The sequence below is a fragment of the Giraffa tippelskirchi genome, chromosome 11 (assembly GCF_054371585.1).
Source record: "Giraffa tippelskirchi isolate mGirTip1 chromosome 11, T2T-mGirTip1v1.2.pri, whole genome shotgun sequence".
In the NCBI taxonomy this organism is placed as follows: Eukaryota; Metazoa; Chordata; class Mammalia; order Artiodactyla; family Giraffidae; genus Giraffa; species Giraffa tippelskirchi.
Genome location: NC_137285.1, coordinates 78,900,590 through 78,925,648, shown reverse-complemented (window position 1 = coordinate 78,925,648; position 25,059 = coordinate 78,900,590). Strand labels below are relative to the sequence as shown.

The 25,059-nt window shown below is 54.6% G+C and overlaps 1 protein-coding gene across 1 annotated transcript; it reads left to right on the top strand.

The window, feature by feature from the left end:
- Nucleotides 1-3,131: 3,131 nt before the first annotated feature.
- LOC145527771 (uncharacterized) lies at nucleotides 3,132-8,253 on the top strand. The gene is made up of 3 exons (XM_081545843.1): nucleotides 3,132-3,317; nucleotides 3,717-4,029; nucleotides 4,347-8,253. The coding sequence occupies exons 1-3, from the start codon at nucleotides 3,183-3,185 to the stop codon at nucleotides 4,823-4,825; spliced, it is 927 nt and encodes a 308-aa protein (XP_081401969.1). The 5' UTR covers nucleotides 3,132-3,182; the 3' UTR covers nucleotides 4,826-8,253.
- Nucleotides 8,254-25,059: the final 16,806 nt, after the last annotated feature.

The following is a 25,059-nucleotide window of genomic DNA, read 5'->3' as shown; positions in this document are numbered from 1 at the left end:
GTTTTAATCTATTGAATTTTTGTGTCCTCAGTTGTGTCTGATTCATGGCAACCCACGAACTCTACACAGCCAGGCTCTTCTGTCCATGGAATTCAGGGCAATTTTTTCTGTCCCAGTAAATGCCCACCCTGGGTGATCCAAAGGCAAGGGCTCAGAGGCTCCTGAGAGACTAACTCCTTTCAGCTGAGCACAGAGCTGGCTCCTCACTGGGATGCCTGGGGCCTGGGGCTCCCAGAGGGGAGAGCAGCACTCGCCCCACCGTGCGGTCACTGCTGGAAGTGCAGGCTGCTCCTCACTCCCCCTTGACTGTGTCCCTGAGGGCAGAACAGTGTGAATCGAATCAAGGTGGAAATGCAAACTCCAATGCAACCAAACTTCCCACAAGGTCTCCAAAGCCACTCAGGAACAGGGAATTGGAAACTGCAGGGGATGACATGAATGGAGATGGAGACTTGACACCTTACACCGAGTTCACTTCCAGTTATCCCTAGACAAACTTTCCATGAAAACTTGTCACAAATCTAGAAGAACAACGAGCAGAAACCGGACACGTGCTTTGAGTCTTCACACACAAAACTAAAAGGCAGTCCACACACACACAAAAAAACCCCAGAGAATACAGTGGACTTTGCAAAATCAAAGATATCTACTGTGGGAAAGACCTCATGACAAAAGCAAAAGACAGGTCATACATCGCGAGACGAATGAGTGGAAACACAAAGCTTATCAAGGATGTGTCTCCAAACAGACAAAGAACACCAACACAACAAGCCTGTGAAAACTAGGGAAAGGTCTGAAGGGACACCAGACTGAGGAAGACACACACAGAGTATCCCGGATGATGTCCAGCACTGAGGGCCTGAAGAAACAACAGTCTAGTTGCACCCCCTCAGGCCTGTGTGACCGTGGATGAGGCCTCTGTTTCCCGGTGGCTCTGAGAGATGGACAGGGAGGAAGGGGAAGAGAAGTCACTTGCATTTCTAATACTCACAGCAAAGTCTTCCAATGAGAAGGGAATTATCAACCCCACTGACAATGCCATTCACTGAAGTGATACCCACGAGTCCATCTACCCCAGAAGGGAAGGATGGACCTGTTCTCACAAAACGGCGAGAGATGGAAGAAGGAAGATCAAGCCCACACCAATCACTGGAAAGAGAGGCTGTGCTCAGGGCTGGAAAGAATTCCTATTGGGAAAATGATGTCACAGCCCCACAAGGCAATCCACAGCTTCGATGCTATTCCTCCCAAAATGCCAATGCATTTTCGCACCGAACAAAGAATTGCAAAAGGGGTACGGAAACAGAAAAGAGCCTAAATTGTCAACACAATCCGACGAAAAAGCCCCGATACGGACATCCAAGGTTGTGTGAAAGGCAATTAGACGACCAAACTAGGATCCTCAGGAGAGTATCGGAGAAGGCAATGGCGACCCACTCCAGTACTCTTGCCTGGAAAATGTCCTGGAAGGAGGAGCCTGGTAGGCTGCAGGCCATGGGGTCACGCAGAGTCAGACACGACTGAAGTGACTTAGCCGCAGCAGCAGCAGCAGGGCAGTATGCTATTGGGAATACAACAACACACACAGATCCGGATCGATGGAATAAAGTTGAGGGTCCAGAAACAAACCCCAGCATCCATGGTCAACTCATCTCTGACACAGAAGGGGAGAATATCCAAATGGGAACAAGAAAGCCTCTTCAATCAATGTCCATGGGAAAACCAGACAGCTACATCTGAAGAACGCTATTGGTTTTGATCTCATACCACCTCAATATAGGGGGAAAACCTCACCCTAAAGACTGATGTCATGAGATAGCTAGAAAGAAGCGTAGGTCAAAGGCTCCTTAACATCAGAGTCTCCTTGCCATTTGCTGGGCGGAGGTCGAAATGGGTCTCTTCAAGTAAGGGAAAGAGGTAAACGAAGTACACCAATGGGTTTCCATCCAATGGAACCTCTTCACAACAGAGAAGCTAAGCATTCACAAATGCGAAAGATAGGAAACGGAACATGAGAGACTCCTTGCAAGTGGTGTATCTGAGAAGGGGTTCATATGGAAAGAGACGAAGAATGCACAGCACTCAGATTCCAAGAAACACCACCACCACCCTTGACCCTTCCCCCATGACCAACTCCGACCTAAAGCCTTTCTCTCCCTCTAACCTATCCCTAAAACATAACCCTCATCTAATCATATCCATGTGCATCCCTAGCATCCATCCATCCACACACGAGAGAGAAAGAGGAAGACACAGGCGGAACTGAGAAAGGAAAAGAGAGGGACACAGCCAGAGAGAGACACGGAACCAAAGAGAGGAAAGCAGCCGATGGTCCAGACTTTTCCTCAATCTGTCTCGAAGGTAGAAGCAATGACAGCGCCCATCCACCCCAGAAGGGGGAAAAGGACGGAAGGTTTGGAGAGGAAAAGACAAGAACGCAGGGAGCCATTAGAAGCTCAGCCACCCGCAGAAGCCGAGCTGGGACACTTGAACAGAATCTCAATGGAAACAGAGGACCAGAAAGTTGGCTACTCTTTTCTATAAGAGAGGGAGACCTTCGAGTCTTCCTTTCGGTCCTCCAACTTGGATGCGGGGTCTCAAAACAGTCAGGAGGGGGAGTGCCTTTTCCTGGGTACCACGGCGCATCCAGGCCTCGTTCTGCCCCATTCTGTGCTGTGTCAGCCCTGGATGGAATCTTTCTTTCTGAAGTCTCAGCGCACAAGCTCCACGTGATATCGGCCCCAGGTGGAAAGGCATGGAGCTGCTCGTAGGCCGACAGACCTAGGAAGCAGATGGGAGAATGACCACCACTCTGCAGATGGAGAGACTGGGGAAACCCTGAGGGGCATATGCTTGTCCAGGGCCACACCACTTATGAGAAGAAGGAGCCTGGTCTGAGAGCAGCGGGGTCCTCGGAGCTAAAGGCCCTGGCTGCACCCAGGCCTCCGCAGGGCTGTGGGCTGGGCTGTGTGGGTGTCACTGTGCCTGCGCATGGCCTAAGGGGGGTGGTCGAGCAGTCAGAAACCCAGAGATTCCCTTGGGAAGTTTTGGGGAAGGGACCTCAGCACGAACCCCAGGAGATGATGTCACCTGCCGGCAACAGAACCCAACAGAACCCGCAACCCGGGTATCCAGGCCTCCAGAGCGGAGAGGAGCCCCCAGCCAGATCACTTGCTGCCAAGATGTTCTGCTGTTTGCCCCTGCCCAGAGGCTGGGGCCTCAGGAGTGCTCACAGGCAGTGTGCGCGGGCACCCTGTCGACGTTGGCTCAGGGCACCCCCGAGAGGCCTCTGGCCCTTTGCCCGGAGAAACAGAAAGGTAACACGGGGAGCCCCAGGCTGGGCCAGGCCACCTCTCCCATGCCACCCAGAAACACCGGGTCCTTTGCCTGTGTGTGTGGATGCGGGTTTCTCGGGGTGTGTCTCCCTCAAGGAAGCCCAGGCGGATGTGGGGTCAGAAGCCTGCGGACAAGTTGTGTCCACACCCCAGGGGAGAGCAGGCTGGGCGGGATAGGGAGAGTGCGGGCAGCGGCGGCCGCCCAGGCTGACCTCACACCCTCAGGTGGGTCTCTTTCCTCCCGGGTGGGGATCTGAGCAGACACACGTCTCTGACCCTTCTGGGAAGAGAAGTTCGAGCAGGCAGAAGCAGCGGCTCCACTGCCCAGGCCCAGCTCGGAAAACTCCCAGCACGGCTGGCTGACGGTCACTGTCGTTGCAGAGCTTCCCACGTGATGAGGCCGAGGACGGGGACACCCCATCCACCTCCCGGAGGGAGGGGTCGGAGCACCACCCCCCCGCCCGTGAGGCCCAGTGCAGGCTCCAGGTGAGCGTGCCCACGGAGGCATCAGCCCCACCGGGGGAGAAGCGGAGGCGGGGAAAACCTGCTGCCGAGACACCGCCCAGGATACACCCGGCGGCCCAGTCTGAGGCTGCCACGGAGCTCAGCACACCCGGCTCCGACCCAGAGTCCCGAGAACCCCGGCCTCTGAGGCAGCAGGAGGACCTGGAGCCCAGCACGCCAGAGCACAGAGGTGAGGACGCTGGGGCTGGTGCACGGGAGTGTGTGGGGAGGGGGTGCTGAGCTACACAGGGACGAGACCCGAAAGCTGCTGCTGGGCCTGCAGCAAGCGCTGGCCTCCCCCCCCCCCCAACCGGCCCCCCATCTTGCACACTTCAGTCCCAAAAGACATCCGACGCTGGGTATTCTTTGGGAACCTCTTGGAAGCTTTCTGTCCCGGGATACGCACATGCCAAGGCTGGCCTGTGGGCAAACTTTGCTTCTCCCCCAGCTCTAGCACTGGCCTCCAACTGGAACCAGGCTCCACTTCCCAGACCTGTCCCTACACAGGTGGTGGCTCCAGGTGCAGGACCCAGGGATCCACCGAGGGCAGATGGAGAACCGAGACTTGCCCTCGCAGAGACACCAGGCCAGCTGGGTACTGGCCAGCACACCGGGCAGATCGGATCTCCGTGCCTGCAGGACCCCCAGTCCCAGGCACTGATGTCCCACCCCCTCAGCGAGAACCTCCACCTCCACGTGCACCTGTACCTGCTCGGGCTCTGGCAGGAGAACCCGAGGCAGAGGAGGAGTCACCGCCTCGGCAGGGAGAGCCTGCCCTGGCTCCCGCGCAACACCCAGATGCCCACGATGACTCACCCACCCCTGCAGGGAGAACGAGCCCCCGCTCTGGACAGAGACCCAGAGCCCTTGCCGGAAACACCACGTCCAGGGGAGCGGTCGGCTCTGCAGCCTCCATCCCTGTCTGCTCACCGTGGACGCTGGCAACTCGGTCTGCCCCCAGGGGACATGGAGTTCCTTTCCCCTGAACTGCTTTGCATTTGGTTTGTTTCCACCTTTCTGGTGATGTTTTCTTTTTTGTATGGTTTCCTGGATTTTTGTTGGTTAAGTTGGGATTAGTATACTTTTTCATCATTGTTGCAATTTGGGAACACTGTTGTGTAACTCTGGTGATACTGTGTTACCATCACCACTTTGTAGTTTCAGACCCGTTTGATCTTTATGCCCCCCCCCCCCCCAACAAAGCCTGGATTCAAGGCAAGCACGCCCTGTTCATCCCTTCCCCCGATCCTGAACACAATTTCATCTTTTCTTTGTGCATTCCTTCCTATATTCTTGGTGTCCCCAATCAATGACTCTCAGTGAAATGACTGAAGGAGTGTTTTTCGGACTCTCCACCTACTGTAAGACTCCATTGGAGAGTTCGCATTTTTCTGTCATTTGAACTAGCCGTTGATATCTGAAAGGATGTACAGCGTCCTTTCAAGATACCATGTGCCAAACGAAGCCCTTTTGGCAACTGCCATCATTATCTCCAGGCAGGCATTGCTGCTTGAAGGGTGACATCTCAGCCAGAAGGCAGAGGCTGAGCTCGTCTTGTTGCACCAGCTCCCAAAAGAAGCCAAGAAAGGCAGCTGGAACAACAAACCACCCCAACGCCCAGGAAAGCGTTCTTCATGACAGAAGGCTAGAAAATGACCCCACGTCCTTGTGGCCCAGAACCCCTCTAGAAAATCACTGTTCCATAAAAAAGAGAAACACATGGGAAGTTCCAAGGAGAGGCAATGCCCATGGCCAGTGTACTCGAGAGACGGCCTGACCGCTCCGGGCAAGACACGCACCGACGGAACCCCTTGGGAAACAGCAGTGATAGTCCTCACCGTCGTAAGGGTTTCCTCTGGGGACAACCTGCCCTGGGTACCACACGAGGGAGCAGACCGGCTTCTCTTCCTCTGCCCCCACACCATTCACTCATGAAGGCAGCTCAGGTGTTCTCATGCCCTGCCTGCCTGCCTGCCTGGCTCATCCGTGAGCTGTGACCACCTCCAGGGCAGGACTCCACCTTCTCCTCTCTGTGTACCGTGAATCTGCACACAGTGGGATTTCAGAAGCTCAGGAGACTTGAGCCATCCCCACTCGAGCCAGAACCCTCCCCAGGAAGGAAAACAGCTGTGGAGTCATTTTGGCCCCAGCACTGGTTCCGAAAGCCTGGCGGCTCCTACAGCCTCTACGGTGTGAAGAGGGAGGTCCCTTTTGACAGAGCTTTCCGGCTGTCAGATCGAAGCTGTTGTTTCACTGTCAGCTGTGTCTCTTCCGTTGCAGCCAGGTAGGCCACGCTGCTCCAAAGGAGCTCACAAGCTGAGTTTCAACGAAGGACAGGGATGGCTACAACGTGCTGCAAACTGAGTGAGGGTTCCCACAATCCTCAGCAAAGGTCTGTGGTGTGCAAGTGGGGAGTAGAGGGCCCCCAAGTTCCAAAGGAAGGGAGGTAGTCGGGAGCTAAAGCCCTTGGCTGCTGTGGTAGCAGCTGCAGATGGCAGCTCGTCCACAGTGCACTTCGAATGAGGTCATATGAGCGGGACTCTGGAAATGGCTCCGAAATCGAGAGAAAGGGGTCAGGGTATGTGGGAATCCGGCGGGGGTGGGGGTGGATGAAGGAAGGTGTCCTTCCTCTCTCCAGTGCAATTTGGTTTGGTGAGTCTCAAAGCTACCAGATGGCACTTCCCAAGTCAGGCCCCCGCAGGAATCAGGGTGGGCTGCGTGCCTCGGCCCCTGCCACAGGGACAAGCCACACCAGTGGCCTCCCTGAGCTCCAATGGCCAGATCTGGGGGTTCTGTCTGGGTGCACACCTCCTTGCTGTGGCCAAGTTCCCCCCTTCTCTGAGCACCAGCTTCATCCTCTCGAATGAGGACATCGATTGCTACCTTGGCACGTTACTCTCTTCATCCTCTGAAGACTCATTAGGCTTATCCTACAATTACTAGCTGGCCCAAAGAGATATCTCCTGAATCCAGATTAAGCTGGAGTCTCCCAGGCTCATCTGGCATGTCTTCCCTGAAGTCTGCCAAAACCCACACCCTTGCATATCCAGGGACTCCCCTTAGCCAGCTGGGCAGAAAACCCAGCATGCTTCAAACAAGCTGACAGACAAGCGGGAGAGGACTCACGGGCAGACGGCTTCCCTCAGGTCTCGGGTGGAGCTCTGGGACCACAGCAGCAACGGGCCATCCCAGCCCCTGGGCTCAGCAGCGCCCTCATTCTCAGGCCGGCGGCTCTGCCCTGAGGGGAGCAGGAAGGTCACCAACTGCCGCAGGCGGACCTCACGCCCCTCCCACTGCTGCAGCCTGACCTCCCCCGGCCCCAGCCCTGCCCCTACCCCAGCAGGACGACAGCTCGTCTTCCCCTGGCTTCCAACGTGAGGCCCGGCCCTGGGCCCCGATTGGGCACTGCCCCAGCCCGGAGCCAATCACAGTGGCCAGGGAGGTGGAACGCACCGATTGGCCAGGGCCAGGTCATGTGACCATACTCCCCAGGAAACTCAAATATTACCAACGTTCCCTAAGAAACCAATGAACAAAATTATCCAGTAAAGGCAAACCGTGCTTTTTAATGAGGCCAATGTCACAGAAAAAAAAGAAAATGCTTCACAATGAACTGCTCAAGGAAGCTACTAAATAAACTTTCAGAAAAGTTGAGTAGTTTTTTTTTTTTTTTTTAATAGGGTGACGGAGAGCTATCCCTTTCCCATCTATGTGAATTTAGGTTTAAACTAGATTTCCCTTGGCTATTATATAAGACAAAAAAACCCACATCACCCCCTTTCACTCCCCCCCACCCCCCAAAAGTGTTTTAATCTATTGAATTTTTGTGTCCTCAGTTGTGTCTGATTCATGGCAACCCACGAACTCTACACAGCCAGGCTCTTCTGTCCATGGAATTCAGGGCAATTTTTTCTGTCCCAGTAAATGCCCACCCTGGGTGATCCAAAGGCAAGGGCTCAGAGGCTCCTGAGAGACTAACTCCTTTCAGCTGAGCACAGAGCTGGCTCCTCACTGGGATGCCTGGGGCCTGGGGCTCCCAGAGGGGAGAGCAGCACTCGCCCCACCGTGCGGTCACTGCTGGAAGTGCAGGCTGCTCCTCACTCCCCCTTGACTGTGTCCCTGAGGGCAGAACAGTGTGAATCGAATCAAGGTGGAAATGCAAACTCCAATGCAACCAAACTTCCCACAAGGTCTCCAAAGCCACTCAGGAACAGGGAATTGGAAACTGCAGGGGATGACATGAATGGAGATGGAGACTTGACACCTTACACCGAGTTCACTTCCAGTTATCCCTAGACAAACTTTCCATGAAAACTTGTCACAAATCTAGAAGAACAACGAGCAGAAACCGGACACGTGCTTTGAGTCTTCACACACAAAACTGAAAGGCAGTCCACACACACACAAAAAAAACCCAGAGAATACAGTGGACTTTGCAAAATCAAAGATATCTACTGTGGGAAAGACCTCATGACAAAAGCAAAAGACAGGTCATACATCGCGAGACGAATGAGTGGAAACACAAAGCTTATCAAGGATGTGTCTCCAAACAGACAAAGAACACCAACACAACAAGCCTGTGAAAACTAGGGAAAGGTCTGAAGGGACACCAGACTGAGGAAGACACACACAGAGTATCCCGGATGATGTCCAGCACTGAGGGCCTGAAGAAACAACAGTCTAGTTGCACCCCCTCAGGCCTGTGTGACCGTGGATGAGGCCTCTGTTTCCCGGTGGCTCTGAGAGATGGACAGGGAGGAAGGGGAAGAGAAGTCACTTGCATTTCTAATACTCACAGCAAAGTCTTCCAATGAGAAGGGAATTATCACCCCCACTGACAATGCCATTCACTGAAGTGATACCCACGAGTCCATCTACCCCAGAAGGGAAGGATGGACCTGTTCTCACAAAACGGCGAGAGATGGAAGAAGGAAGATCAAGCCCACACCAATCACTGGAAAGAGAGGCTGTGCTCAGGGCTGGAAAGAATTCCTATTGGGAAAATGATGTCACAGCCCCACAAGGCAATCCACAGCTTCGATGCTATTCCTCCCAAAATGCCAATGCATTTTCGCACCGAACAAAGAATTGCAAAAGGGGTACGGAAACAGAAAAGAGCCTAAATTGTCAACACAGTCCGACGAAAAAGCCCCGATACGGACATCCAAGGTTGTGTGAAAGGCAATTAGACGACCAAACTAGGATCCTCAGGAGAGTATCGGAGAAGGCAATGGCGACCCACTCCAGTACTCTTGCCTGGAAAATGTCCTGGACGGAGGAGCCTGGTAGGCTGCAGGCCATGGGGTCACGCAGAGTCAGACACGACTGAAGTGACTTAGCCGCAGCAGCAGCAGCAGGGCAGTATGCTATTGGGAATACAACAACACACACAGATCCGGATCGATGGAATAAAGTTGAGGGTCCAGAAACAAACCCCAGCATCCATGGTCAACTCATCTCTGACACAGAAGGGGAGAATATCCAAATGGGAACAAGAAAGCCTCTTCAATCAATGTCCATGGGAAAACCAGACAGCTACATCTGAAGAACGCTATTGGTTTTGATCTCATACCACCTCAATATAGGGGGAAAACCTCACCCTAAAGACTGATGTCATGAGATAGCTAGAAAGAAGCGTAGGTCAAAGGCTCCTTAACATCAGAGTCTCCTTGCCATTTGCTGGGCGGAGGTCGAAATGGGTCTCTTCAAGTAAGGGAAAGAGGTAAACGAAGTACACCAATGGGTTTCCATCCAATGGAACCTCTTCACAACAGAGAAGCTAAGCATTCACAAATGCGAAAGATAGGAAACGGAACATGAGAGACTCCTTGCAAGTGGTGTATCTGAGAAGGGGTTCATATGGAAAGAGACGAAGAATGCACAGCACTCAGATTCCAAGAAACACCACCACCACCCTTGACCCTTCCCCCATGACCAACTCCGACCTAAAGCCTTTCTCTCCCTCTAACCTATCCCTAAAACATAACCCTCATCTAATCATATCCATGTGCATCCCTAGCATCCATCCATCCACACACGAGAGAGAAAGAGGAAGACACAGGCGGAACTGAGAAAGGAAAAGAGAGGGACACAGCCAGAGAGAGACACGGAACCAAAGAGAGGAAAGGAGTCGATGGTCCAGACTTTTCCTCAATCTGTCTCGAACGTAGAAGCAATGACAGCGCCCATCCACCCCAGAAGGGGGAAAAGGACGGAAGGTTTGGAGAGGAAAAGACAAGAACGCAGGGAGCCATTAGAAGCTCAGCCACCCGCAGAAGCCGAGCTGGGACACTTGAACAGAATCTCAATGGAAACAGAGGACCAGAAAGTTGGCTACTCTTTTCTATAAGAGAGGGAGACCTTCGAGTCTTCCTTTCGGTCCTCCAACTTGGATGCGGGGTCTCAAAACAGTCAGGAGGGGGAGTGCCTTTTCCTGGGTACCACGGCGCATCCAGGCCTCGTTCTGCCCCATTCTGTGCTGTGTCAGCCCTGGATGGAATCTTTCTTTCTGAAGTCTCAGCGCACAAGCTCCACGTGATATCGGCCCCAGGTGGAAAGGCATGGAGCTGCTCGTAGGCCGACAGACCTAGGAAGCAGATGGGAGAATGACCACCACTCTGCAGATGGAGAGACTGGGGAAACCCTGAGGGGCATATGCTTGTCCAGGGCCACACCACTTATGAGAAGAAGGAGCCTGGTCTGAGAGCAGCGGGGTCCTCGGAGCTAAAGGCCCTGGCTGCACCCAGGCCTCCCCAGGGCTGTGGGCTGGGCTGTGTGGGTGTCACTGTGCCTGCGCATGGCCTAAGGGGGGTGGTCGAGCAGTCAGAAACCCAGAGATTCCCTTGGGAAGTTTTGGGGAAGGGACCTCAGCACGAACCCCAGGAGATGATGTCACCTGCCGGCAACAGAACCCAACAGAACCTGCAACCCGGGTATCCAGGCCTCCAGAGCGGAGAGGAGCCCCCAGCCAGATCACTTGCTGCCAAGATGTTCTGCTGTTTGCCCCTGCCCAGAGGCTGGGGCCTCAGGAGTGCTCACAGGCAGTGTGCGCGGGCACCCTGTCGACGTTGGCTCAGGGCACCCCCGAGAGGCCTCTGGCCCTTTGCCCGGAGAAACAGAAAGGTAACACGGGGAGCCCCAGGCCGGGCCAGGCCACCTCTCCCATGCCACCCGGAAACACCGGGTCCTTTGCCTGTGTGTGTGGATGCGGGTTTCTCGGGGTGTGTCTCCCTCAAGGAAGCCCAGGCGGATGTGGGGTCAGAAGCCTGCGGACAAGTTGTGTCCACACCCCAGGGGAGAGCAGGCTGGGCGGGATAGGGAGAGTGCGGGCAGCGGCGGCCGCCCAGGCTGACCTCACACCCTCAGGTGGGTCTCTTTCCTCCCGGGTGGGGATGTGAGCAGACACACGTCTCTGACCCTTCTGGGAAGAGAAGTTCGAGCAGGCAGAAGCAGCGGCTCCACTGCCCAGGCCCAGCTCGGAAAATTCCCAGCACGGCTGGCTGACGGTCACTGTCGTTGCAGAGCTTCCCACGTGATGAGGCCGAGGACGGGGACACCCCATCCACCTCCCGGAGGGAGGGGTCGGAGCACCACCCCCCCGCCCGTGAGGCCCAGTGCAGGCTCCAGGTGAGCGTGCCCACGGAGGCATCAGCCCCACCGGGGGAGAAGCGGAGGCGGGGAAAACCTGCTGCCGAGACACCGCCCAGGATACACCCGGCGGCCCAGTCTGAGGCTGCCACGGAGCTCAGCACACCCGGCTCCGACCCAGAGTCCCGAGAACCCCGGCCTCTGAGGCAGCAGGAGGACCTGGAGCCCAGCACGCCAGAGCACAGAGGTGAGGACGCTGGGGCTGGTGCACGGGAGTGTGTGGGGAGGGGGTGCTGAGCTACACAGGGACGAGACCCGAAAGCTGCTGCTGGGCCTGCAGCAAGCGCTGGCCTCACCCCCCCACCAACCGGCCCCCCATCTTGCACACTTCAGTCCCAAAAGACATCCGACGCTGGGTATTCTTTGGGAACCTCTTGGAAGCTTTCTGTCCCGGGATACGCACATGCCAAGGCTGGCCTGTGGGCAAACTTTGCTTCTCCCCCAGCTCTAGCACTGGCCTCCAACTGGAACCAGGCTCCACTTCCCAGACCTGTCCCTACACAGGTGGTGGCTCCAGGTGCAGGACCCAGGGATCCACCGAGGGCAGATGGAGAACCGAGACTTGCCCTCGCAGAGACACCAGGCCAGCTGGGTACTGGCCAGCACACCGGGCAGATCGGATCTCCGTGCCTGCAGGACCCCCAGTCCCAGGCACTGATGTCCCACCCCCTCAGCGAGAACCTCCACCTCCACGTGCACCTGTACCTGCTCGGGCTCTGGCAGGAGAACCCGAGGCAGAGGAGGAGTCACCGCCTCGGCAGGGAGAGCCTGCCCTGGCTCCCGCGCAACACCCAGATGCCCACGATGACTCACCCACCCCTGCAGGGAGAACGAGCCCCCGCTCTGGACAGAGACCCAGAGCCCTTGCCGGAAACACCACGTCCAGGGGAGCGGTCGGCTCTGCAGCCTCCATCCCTGTCTGCTCACCGTGGACGCCGGCAACTCGGTCTGCCCCCAGGGGACATGGAGTTCCTTTCCCCTGAACTGCTTTGCATTTGGTTTGTTTCCACCTTTCTGGTGATGTTTTCTTTTTTGTATGGTTTCCTGGATTTTTGTTGGTTAAGTTGGGATTAGTAACCTTTTTCATCATTGTTGCAATTTGGGAACACTGTTGTGTAACTCTGGTGATACTGTGTTACCATCACCACTTTGTAGTTTCAGACCCGTTTGATCTTTATGCCCCACCCCCCCCCCAACAAAGCCTGGATTCAAGGCAAGCACGCCCTGTTCATCCCTTCCCCCGATCCTGAACACAATTTCATCTTTTCTTTGTGCATTCCTTCCTATATTCTTGGTGTCCCCAATCAATGACTCTCAGTGAAATGACTGAAGGAGTGTTTTTCGGACTCTCCACCTACTGTAAGACTCCATTGGAGAGTTCGCATTTTTCTGTCATTTGAACTAGCCGTTGATATCTGAAAGGATGTACAGCGTCCTTTCAAGATACCATGTGCCAAACGAAGCCCTTTTGGCAACTGCCATCATTATCTCCAGGCAGGCATTGCTGCTTGAAGGGTGACATCTCAGCCAGAAGGCAGAGGCTGAGCTCGTCTTGTTGCACCAGCTCCCAAAAGAAGCCAAGAAAGGGAGCTGGAACAACAAACCACCCCAACGCCCAGGAAAGCGTTCTTCATGACAGAAGGCTAGAAAATGACCCCACATCCTTGTGGCCCAGAACCCCTCTAGAAAATCACTGTTCCATAAAAAAGAGAAACACATGGGAAGTTCCAAGGAGAGGCAATGCCCATGGCCAGTGTACTCGAGAGACGGCCTGACCGCTCCGGGCAAGACACGCACCGACGGAACCCCTTGGGAAACAGCAGTGATAGTCCTCACCGTCGTAAGGGTTTCCTCTGGGGACAACCTGCCCTGGGTACCACACGAGGGAGCAGACCGGCTTCTCTTCCTCTGCCCCCACACCATTCACTCATGAAGGCAGCTCAGGTGTTCTCATGCCCTGCCTGCCTGCCTGCCTGGCTCATCCGTGAGCTGTGACCACCTCCAGGGCAGGACTCCACCTTCTCCTCTCTGTGTACCGTGAATCTGCACACAGTGGGATTTCAGAAGCTCAGGAGACTTGAGCCATCCCCACTCGAGCCAGAACCCTCCCCAGGAAGGAAAACAGCTGTGGAGTCATTTTGGCCCCAGCACTGGTTCCGAAAGCCTGGCGGCTCCTACAGCCTCTACGGTGTGAAGAGGGAGGTCCCTTTTGACAGAGCTTTCCGGCTGTCAGATCGAAGCTGTTGTTTCACTGTCAGCTGTGTCTCTTCCGTTGCAGCCAGGTAGGCCACGCTGCTCCAAAGGAGCTCACAAGCTGAGTTTCAAGGAAGGACAGGGATGGCTACAACGTGCTGCAAACTGAGTGAGGGTTCCCACAATCCTCAGCAAAGGTCTGTGGTGTGCAAGTGGGGAGTAGAGGGCCCCCAAGTTCCAAAGGAAGGGAGGTAGTCGGGAGCTAAAGCCCTTGGCTGCTGTGGTAGCAGCTGCAGATGGCAGCTCGTCCACAGTGCACTTCGAATGAGGTCATATGAGCGGGACTCTGGAAATGGCTCCGAAATCGAGAGAAAGGGGTCAGGGTATGTGGGAATCCGGCGGGGGTGGGGGTGGATGAAGGAAGGTGTCCTTCCTCTCTCCAGTGCAATTTGGTTTGGTGAGTCTCAAAGCTACCAGATGGCACTTCCCAAGTCAGGCCCCCGCAGGAATCAGGGTGGGCTGCGTGCCTCGGCCCCTGCCACAGGGACAAGCCACACCAGTGGCCTCCCTGAGCTCCAATGGCCAGATCTGGGGGTTCTGTCTGGGTGCACACCTCCTTGCTGTGGCCAAGTTCCCCCCTTCTCTGAGCACCAGCTTCATCCTCTCGAATGAGGACATCGATTGCTACCTTGGCACGTTACTCTCTTCATCCTCTGAAGACTCATTAGGCTTATCCTACAATTACTAGCTGGCCCAAAGAGATATCTCCTGAATCCAGATTAAGCTGGAGTCTCCCAGGCTCATCTGGCATGTCTTCCCTGAAGTCTGCCAAAACCCACACCCTTGCATATCCAGGGACTCCCCTTAGCCAGCTGGGCAGAAAACCCAGCATGCTTCAAACAAGCTGACAGACAAGCGGGAGAGGACTCACGGGCAGACGGCTTCCCTCAGGTCTCGGGTGGAGCTCTGGGACCACAGCAGCAACGGGCCATCCCAGCCCCTGGGCTCAGCAGCGCCCTCATTCTCAGGCCGGCGGCTCTGCCCTGAGGGGAGCAGGAAGGTCACCAACTGCCGCAGGCGGACCTCACGCCCCTCCCACTGCTGCAGCCTGACCTCCCCCGGCCCCAGCCCTGCCCCTACCCCAGCAGGACGACAGCTCGTCTTCCCCTGGCTTCCAACGTGAGGCCCGGCCCTGGGCCCCGATTGGGCACTGCCCCAGCCCGGAGCCAATCACAGTGGCCAGGGAGGTGGAACGCACCGATTGGCCAGGGCCAGGTCATGTGACCATACTCCCCAGGAAACTCAAATATTACCAACGTTCCCTAAGAAACCAATGAACAAAATTATCCAGTAAAGGCAAACCGTGCTTTTTAATGAGGCCAATGTCACAGAAAAAAAAGAAAATGCTTCACAATGAACTGCTCAAGGAAGCTACTAAATAAACTTTCAGAAAAGTTGAGTAGTTTTTTTTTTTTTTTTAATAGGGTGACGGAGAGCTATCCCTTTCCCATCTATGTGAATTTAGGTTTAAACTAGATTTCCCTTGGCTATTATATAAGACAAAAAAACCCACATCACCCCCTTTCACTCCCCCCACCCCCCAAAAGTGTTTTAATCTATTGAATTTTTGTGTCCTCAGTTGTGTCTGATTCATGGCAACCCACGAACTCTACACAGCCAGGCTCTTCTGTCCATGGAATTCAGGGCAATTTTTTCTGTCCCAGTAAATGCCCACCCTGGGTGATCCAAAGGCAAGGGCTCAGAGGCTCCTGAGAGACTAACTCCTTTCAGCTGAGCACAGAGCTGGCTCCTCACTGGGATGCCTGGGGCCTGGGGCTCCCAGAGGGGAGAGCAGCACTCGCCCCACCGTGCGGTCACTGCTGGAAGTGCAGGCTGCTCCTCACTCCCCCTTGACTGTGTCCCTGAGGGCAGAACAGTGTGAATCGAATCAAGGTGGAAATGCAAACTCCAATGCAACCAAACTTCCCACAAGGTCTCCAAAGCCACTCAGGAACAGGGAATTGGAAACTGCAGGGGATGACATGAATGGAGATGGAGACTTGACACCTTACACCGAGTTCACTTCCAGTTATCCCTAGACAAACTTTCCATGAAAACTTGTCACAAATCTAGAAGAACAACGAGCAGAAACCGGACACGTGCTTTGAGTCTTCACACACAAAACTAAAAGGCAGTCCACACACACACAAAAAAACCCCAGAGAATACAGTGGACTTTGCAAAATCAAAGATATCTACTGTGGGAAAGACCTCATGACAAAAGCAAAAGACAGGTCATACATCGCGAGACGAATGAGTGGAAACACAAAGCTTATCAAGGATGTGTCTCCAAACAGACAAAGAACACCAACACAACAAGCCTGTGAAAACTAGGGAAAGGTCTGAAGGGACACCAGACTGAGGAAGACACACACAGAGTATCCCGGATGATGTCCAGCACTGAGGGCCTGAAGAAACAACAGTCTAGTTGCACCCCCTCAGGCCTGTGTGACCGTGGATGAGGCCTCTGTTTCCCGGTGGCTCTGAGAGATGGACAGGGAGGAAGGGGAAGAGAAGTCACTTGCATTTCTAATACTCACAGCAAAGTCTTCCAATGAGAAGGGAATTATCACCCCCACTGACAATGCCATTCACTGAAGTGATACCCACGAGTCCATCTACCCCAGAAGGGAAGGATGGACCTGTTCTCACAAAACGGCGAGAGATGGAAGAAGGAAGATCAAGCCCACACCAATCACTGGAAAGAGAGGCTGTGCTCAGGGCTGGAAAGAATTCCTATTGGGAAAATGATGTCACAGCCCCACAAGGCAATCCACAGCTTCGATGCTATTCCTCCCAAAATGCCAATGCATTTTCGCACCGAACAAAGAATTGCAAAAGGGGTACGGAAACAGAAAAGAGCCTAAATTGTCAACACAATCCGACGAAAAAGCCCCGATACGGACATCCAAGGTTGTGTGAAAGGCAATTAGACGACCAAACTAGGATCCTCAGGAGAGTATCGGAGAAGGCAATGGCGACCCACTCCAGTACTCTTGCCTGGAAAATGTCCTGGACGGAGGAGCCTGGTAGGCTGCAGGCCATGGGGTCACGCAGAGTCAGACACGACTGAAGTGACTTAGCCGCAGCAGCAGCAGCAGGGCAGTATGCTATTGGGAATACAACAACACACACAGATCCGGATCGATGGAATAAAGTTGAGGGTCCAGAAACAAACCCCAGCATCCATGGTCAACTCATCTCTGACACAGAAGGGGAGAATATCCAAATGGGAACAAGAAAGCCTCTTCAATCAATGTCCATGGGAAAACCAGACAGCTACATCTGAAGAACGCTATTGGTTTTGATCTCATACCACCTCAATATAGGGGGAAAACCTCACCCTAAAGACTGATGTCATGAGATAGCTAGAAAGAAGCGTAGGTCAAAGGCTCCTTAACATCAGAGTCTCCTTGCCATTTGCTGGGCGGAGGTCGAAATGGGTCTCTTCAAGTAAGGGAAAGAGGTAAACGAAGTACACCAATGGGTTTCCATCCAATGGAACCTCTTCACAACAGAGAAGCTAAGCATTCACAAATGCGAAAGATAGGAAACGGAACATGAGAGACTCCTTGCAAGTGGTGTATCTGAGAAGGGGTTCATATGGAAAGAGACGAAGAATGCACAGCACTCAGATTCCAAGAAACACCACCACCACCCTTGACCCTTCCCCCATGACCAACTCCGACCTAAAGCCTTTCTCTCCCTCTAACCTATCCCTAAAACATAACCCTCATCTAATCATATCCATGTGCATCCCTAGCATCCATCCATCCACACACGAGAGAGAAAGAGGAAGACACAGGCGGAACTGAGAAAGGAAAAGAGAGGGACACAGCCAGAGAGAGACACGGAACCAAAGAGAGGAAAGGAGTCGATGGTCCAGACTTTTCCTCAATCTGTCTCGAAGGTAGAAGCAATGACAGCGCCCATCCACCCCAGAAGGGGGAAAAGGACGGAAGGTTTGGAGAGGAAAAGACAAGAACGCAGGGAGCCATTAGAAGCTCAGCCACCCGCAGAAGCCGAGCTGGGACACTTGAACAGAATCTCAATGGAAACAGAGGACCAGAAAGTTGGCTACTCTTTTCTATAAGAGAGGGAGACCTTCGAGTCTTCCTTTCGGTCCTCCAACTTGGATGCGGGGTCTCAAAACAGTCAGGAGGGGGAGTGCCTTTTCCTGGGTACCACGGCGCATCCAGGCCTCGTTCTGCCCCATTCTGTGCTGTGTCAGCCCTGGATGGAATCTTTCTTTCTGAAGTCTCAGCGCACAAGCTCCACGTGATATCGGCCCCAGGTGGAAAGGCATGGAGCTGCTCGTAGGCCGACAGACCTAGGAAGCAGATGGGAGAATGACCACCACTCTGCAGATGGAGAGACTGGGGAAACCCTGAGGGGCATATGCTTGTCCAGGGCCACACCACTTATGAGAAGAAGGAGCCTGGTCTGAGAGCAGCGGGGTCCTCGGAGCTAAAGGCCCTGGCTGCACCCAGGCCTCCCCAGGGCTGTGGGCTGGGCTGTGTGGGTGTCACTGTGCCTGCGCATGGCCTAAGGGGGGTGGTCGAGCAGTCAGAAACCCAGAGATTCCCTTGGGAAGTTTTGGGGAAGGGACCTCAGCACGAACCCCAGGAGATGATGTCACCTGCCGGCAACAGAACCCAACAGAACCCGCAACCCGGGTATCCAGGCCTCCAGAGCGGAGAGGAGCCCCCAGCCAGATCACTTGCTGCCAAGATGTTCTGCTGTTTGCCCCTGCCCAGAGGCTGGGGCCTCAGGAGTGCTCACAGGCAGTGTGCGCGGGCACCCTGTCGACGTTGGCTCAGGGCACCCCCGAGAGGCCTCTGGCCCTTTGCCCGGAGAAACAGAAAGGTAACACGGGGAGCCCCAGGCCGGGCCAGGCCACCTCTCCCATGCCACCCGGAAACACCGGGTCCTTTGCCTGTGTGTGTGGATGCGGGTTTCTCGGGGTGTGTCTCCCTCAAGGAAGCCCAGGCGGATGTGGGGTCAGAAGCCTGCGGACAAGTTGTGTCCACACCCCAGGGGAGAGCAGGCTGGGCGGGATAGGGAGAGTGCGGGCAGCGGCGGCCGCCCAGGCTGACCTCACACCCTCAGGTGGGTCTCTTTCCTCCCGGGTGGGGATCTGAGCAGACACACGTCTCTGACCCTTCTGGGAAGAGAAGTTCGAGCAGGCAGAAGCAGCGGCTCCACTGCCCAGGCCCAGCTCGGAAAACTCCCAGCACGGCTGGCTGACGGTCACTGTCGTTGCAGAGCTTCCCACGTGATGAGGCCGAGGACGGGGACACCCCATCCACCTCCCGGAGGGAGGGGTCGGAGCACCACCCCCCCGCCCGTGAGGCCCAGTGCAGGCTCCAGGTGAGCGTGCCCACGGAGGCATCAGCCCCACCGGGGGAGAAGCGGAGGCGGGGAAAACCTGCTGCCGAGACACCGCCCAGGATACACCCGGCGGCCCAGTCTGAGGCTGCCACGGAGCTCAGCACACCCGGCTCCGACCCAGAGTCCCGAGAACCCCGGCCTCTGAGGCAGCAGGAGGACCTGGAGCCCAGCACGCCAGAGCACAGAGGTGAGGACGCTGGGGCTGGTGCACGGGAGTGTGTGGGGAGGGGGTGCTGAGCTACACAGGGACGAGACCCGAAAGCTGCTGCTGGGCCTGCAGCAAGCGCTGGCCTCACCGCCCCCCCAACCGGCCCCCCATCTTGCACACTTCAGTCCCAAAAGACATCCGACGCTGGGTATTCTTTGGGAACCTCTTGGAAGCTTTCTGTCCCGGGATACGCACATGCCAAGGCTGGCCTGTGGGCAAACTTTGCTTCTCCCCCAGCTCTAGCACTGGCCTCCAACTGGAACCAGGCTCCACTTCCCAGACCTGTCCCTACACAGGTGGTGGCTCCAGGTGCAGGACCCAGGGATCCACCGAGGGCAGATGGAGAACCGAGACTTGCCCTCGCAGAGACACCAGGCCAGCTGGGTACTGGCCAGCACACCGGGCAGATCGGATCTCCGTGCCTGCAGGACCCCCAGTCCCAGGCACTGATGTCCCACCCCCTCAGCGAGAACCTCCACCTCCACGTGCACCTGTACCTGCTCGGGCTCTGGCAGGAGAACCCGAGGCAGAGGAGGAGTCACCGCCTCGGCAGGGAGAGCCTGCCCTGGCTCCCGCGCAACACCCAGATGCCCACGATGACTCACCCACCCCTGCAGGGAGAACGAGCCCCCGCTCTGGACAGAGACCCAGAGCCCTTGCCGGAAACACCACGTCCAGGGGAGCGGTCGGCTCTGCAGCCTCCATCCCTGTCTGCTCACCGTGGACGCCGGCAACTCGGTCTGCCCCCAGGGGACATGGAGTTCCTTTCCCCTGAACTGCTTTGCATTTGGTTTGTTTCCACCTTTCTGGTGATGTTTTCTTTTTTGTATGGTTTCCTGGATTTTTGTTGGTTAAGTTGGGATTAGTAACCTTTTTCATCATTGTTGCAATTTGGGAACACTGTTGTGTAACTCTGGTGATACTGTGTTACCATCACCACTTTGTAGTTTCAGACCCGTTTGATCTTTATGCCCCACCCCCCCCCAACAAAGCCTGGATTCAAGGCAAGCACGCCCTGTTCATCCCTTCCCCCGATCCTGAACACAATTTCATCTTTTCTTTGTGCATTCCTTCCTATATTCTTGGTGTCCCCAATCAATGACTCTCAGTGAAATGACTGAAGGAGTGTTTTTCGGACTCTCCACCTACTGTAAGACTCCATTGGAGAGTTCGCATTTTTCTGTCATTTGAACTAGCCGTTGATATCTGAAAGGATGTACAGCGTCCTTTCAAGATACCATGTGCCAAACGAAGCCCTTTTGGCAACTGCCATCATTATCTCCAGGCAGGCATTGCTGCTTGAAGGGTGACATCTCAGCCAGAAGGCAGAGGCTGAGCTCGTCTTGTTGCACCAGCTCCCAAAAGAAGCCAAGAAAGGGAGCTGGAACAACAAACCACCCCAACGCCCAGGAAAGCGTTCTTCATGACAGAAGGCTAGAAAATGACCCCACATCCTTGTGGCCCAGAACCCCTCTAGAAAATCACTGTTCCATAAAAAAGAGAAACACATGGGAAGTTCCAAGGAGAGGCAATGCCCATGGCCAGTGTACTCGAGAGACGGCCTGACCGCTCCGGGCAAGACACGCACCGACGGAACCCCTTGGGAAACAGCAGTGATAGTCCTCACCGTCGTAAGGGTTTCCTCTGCGGACAACCTGCCCTGGGTACCACACGAGGGAGCAGACCGGCTTCTCTTCCTCTGCCCCCACACCATTCACTCATGAAGGCAGCTCAGGTGTTCTCATGCCCTGCCTGCCTGCCTGCCTGGCTCATCCGTGAGCTGTGACCACCTCCAGGGCAGGACTCCACCTTCTCCTCTCTGTGTACCGTGAATCTGCACACAGTGGGATTTCAGAAGCTCAGGAGACTTGAGCCATCCCCACTCGAGCCAGAACCCTCCCCAGGAAGGAAAACAGCTGTGGAGTCATTTTGGCCCCAGCACTGGTTCCGAAAGCCTGGCGGCTCCTACAGCCTCTACGGTGTGAAGAGGGAGGTCCCTTTTGACAGAGCTTTCCGGCTGTCAGATCGAAGCTGTTGTTTCACTGTCAGCTGTGTCTCTTCCGTTGCAGCCAGGTAGGCCACGCTGCTCCAAAGGAGCTCACAAGCTGAGTTTCAAGGAAGGACAGGGATGGCTACAACGTGCTGCAAACTGAGTGAGGGTTCCCACAATCCACAGCAAAGGTCTGTGGTGTGCAAGTGGGGAGTAGAGGGCCCCCAAGTTCCAAAGGAAGGGAGGTAGTCGGGAGCTAAAGCCCTTGGCTGCTGTGGTAGCAGCTGCAGATGGCAGCTCGTCCACAGTGCACTTCGAATGAGGTCATATGAGCGGGACTCTGGAAATGGCTCCGAAATCGAGAGAAAGGGGTCAGGGTATGTGGGAATCCGGCGGGGGTGGGGGTGGATGAAGGAAGGTGTCCTTCCTCTCTCCAGTGCAATTTGGTTTGGTGAGTCTCAAAGCTACCAGATGGCACTTCCCAAGTCAGGCCCCCGCAGGAATCAGGGTGGGCTGCGTGCCTCGGCCCCTGCCACAGGGACAAGCCACACCAGTGGCCTCCCTGAGCTCCAATGGCCGGATCTGGGGGTTCTGTCTGGGTGCACACCTCCTTGCTGTGGCCAAGTTCCCCCCTTCTCTGAGCACCAGCTTCATCCTCTCGAATGAGGACATCGATTGCTACCTTGGCACGTTACTCTCTTCATCCTCTGAAGACTCATTAGGCTTATCCTACAATTACTAGCTGGCCCAAAGAGATATCTCCTGAATCCAGATTAAGCTGGAGTCTCCCAGGCTCATCTGGCATGTCTTCCCTGAAGTCTGCCAAAACCCACACCCTTGCATATCCAGGGACTCCCCTTAGCCAGCTGGGCAGAAAACCCAGCATGCTTCAAACAAGCTGACAGACAAGCGGGAGAGGACTCACGGGCAGACGGCTTCCCTCAGGTCTCGGGTGGAGCTCTGGGACCACAGCAGCAACGGGCCATCCCAGCCCCTGGGCTCAGCAGCGCCCTCATTCTCAGGCCGGCGGCTCTGCCCTGAGGGGAGCAGGAAGGTCACCAACTGCCGCAGGCGGACCTCACGCCCCTCCCACTGCTGCAGCCTGACCTCCCCCGGCCCCAGCCCTGCCCCTACCCCAGCAGGACGACAGCTCGTCTTCCCCTGGCTTCCAACGGGAGGCCCGGCCCTGGGCCCCGATTGGGCACTGCCCCAGCCCGGAGCCAATCACAGTGGCCAGGGAGGTGGAACGCACCGATTGGCCAGGGCCAGGTCATGTGACCATACTCCCCAGGAAACTCAAATATTACCAACGTTCCCTAAGAAACCAATGAACAAAATTATCCAGTAAAGGCAAACCGTGCTTTTTAATGAGGCCAATGTCACAGAAAAAAAAAGAAAATGCTTCACAATGAACTGCTCAAGGAAGCTACTAAATAAACTTTCAGAAAAGTTGAGTAGTTTTTTTTTTTTTTTAATAGGGTGACGGAGAGCTATCCCTTTCCCATCTATGTGAATTTAGGTTTAAACTAGATTTCCCTTGGCTATTATATAAGACAAAAAAACCCACATCACCCCCTTTCACTCCCCCCCACCCCCAAAAAGTGTTTTAATCTATTGAATTTTTGTGTCCTCAGTTGTGTCTGATTCATGGCAACCCACGAACTCTACACAGCCAGGCTCTTCTGTCCATGGAATTCAGGGCAATTTTTTCTGTCCCAGTAAATGCCCACCCTGGGTGATCCAAAGGCAAGGGCTCAGAGGCTCCTGAGAGACTAACTCCTTTCAGCTGAGCACAGAGCTGGCTCCTCACTGGGATGCCTGGGGCCTGGGGCTCCCAGAGGGGAGAGCAGCACTCGCCCCACCGTGCGGTCACTGCTGGAAGTGCAGGCTGCTCCTCACTCCCCCTTGACTGTGTCCCTGAGGGCAGAACAGTGTGAATCGAATCAAGGTGGAAATGCAAACTCCAATGCAACCAAACTTCCCACAAGGTCTCCAAAGCCACTCAGGAACAGGGAATTGGAAACTGCAGGGGATGACATGAATGGAGATGGAGACTTGACACCTTACACCGAGTTCACTTCCAGTTATCCCTAGACAAACTTTCCATGAAAACTTGTCACAAATCTAGAAGAACAACGAGCAGAAACCGGACACGTGCTTTGAGTCTTCACACAAAAAACTAAAAGGCAGTCCACACACACACAAAAAAACCCCAGAGAATACAGTGGACTTTGCAAAATCAAAGATATCTACTGTGGGAAAGACCTCATGACAAAAGCAAAAGACAGGTCATACATCGCGAGACGAATGAGTGGAAACACAAAGCTTATCAAGGATGTGTCTCCAAACAGACAAAGAACACCAACACAACAAGCCTGTGAAAACTAGGGAAAGGTCTGAAGGGACACCAGACTGAGGAAGACACACACAGAGTATCCCGGATGATGTCCAGCACTGAGGGCCTGAAGAAACAACAGTCTAGTTGCACCCCCTCAGGCCTGTGTGACCGTGGATGAGGCCTCTGTTTCCCGGTGGCTCTGAGAGATGGACAGGGAGGAAGGGGAAGAGAAGTCACTTGCATTTCTAATACTCACAGCAAAGTCTTCCAATGAGAAGGGAATTATCACCCCCACTGACAATGCCATTCACTGAAGTGATACCCACGAGTCCATCTACCCCAGAAGGGAAGGATGGACCTGTTCTCACAAAACGGCGAGAGATGGAAGAAGGAAGATCAAGCCCACACCAATCACTGGAAAGAGAGGCTGTGCTCAGGGCTGGAAAGAATTCCTATTGGGAAAATGATGTCACAGCCCCACAAGGCAATCCACAGCTTCGATGCTATTCCTCCCAAAATGCCAATGCATTTTCGCACCGAACAAAGAATTGCAAAAGGGGTACGGAAACAGAAAAGAGCCTAAATTGTCAACACAGTCCGACGAAAAAGCCCCGATACGGACATCCAAGGTTGTGTGAAAGGCAATTAGACGACCAAACTAGGATCCTCAGGAGAGTATCGGAGAAGGCAATGGCGACCCACTCCAGTACTCTTGCCTGGAAAATGTCCTGGACGGAGGAGCCTGGTAGGCTGCAGGCCATGGGGTCACGCAGAGTCAGACACGACTGAAGTGACTTAGCCGCAGCAGCAGCAGCAGGGCAGTATGCTATTGGGAATACAACAACACACACAGATCCGGATCGATGGAATAAAGTTGAGGGTCCAGAAACAAACCCCAGCATCCATGGTCAACTCATCTCTGACACAGAAGGGGAGAATATCCAAATGGGAACAAGAAAGCCTCTTCAATCAATGTCCATGGGAAAACCAGACAGCTACATCTGAAGAACGCTATTGGTTTTGATCTCATACCACCTCAATATAGGGGGAAAACCTCACCCTAAAGACTGATGTCATGAGATAGCTAGAAAGAAGCGTAGGTCAAAGGCTCCTTAACATCAGAGTCTCCTTGCCATTTGCTGGGTGGAGGTCGAAATGGGTCTCTTCAAGTAAGGGAAAGAGGTAAACGAAGTACACCAATGGGTTTCCATCCAATGGAACCTCTTCACAACAGAGAAGCTAAGCATTCACAAATGCAAAAGATAGGAAACGGAACATGAGAGACTCCTTGCAAGTGGTGTATCTGAGAAGGGGTTCATATGGAAAGAGACGAAGAATGCACAGCACTCAGATTCCAAGAAACACCACCACCACCCTTGACCCTTCCCCCATGA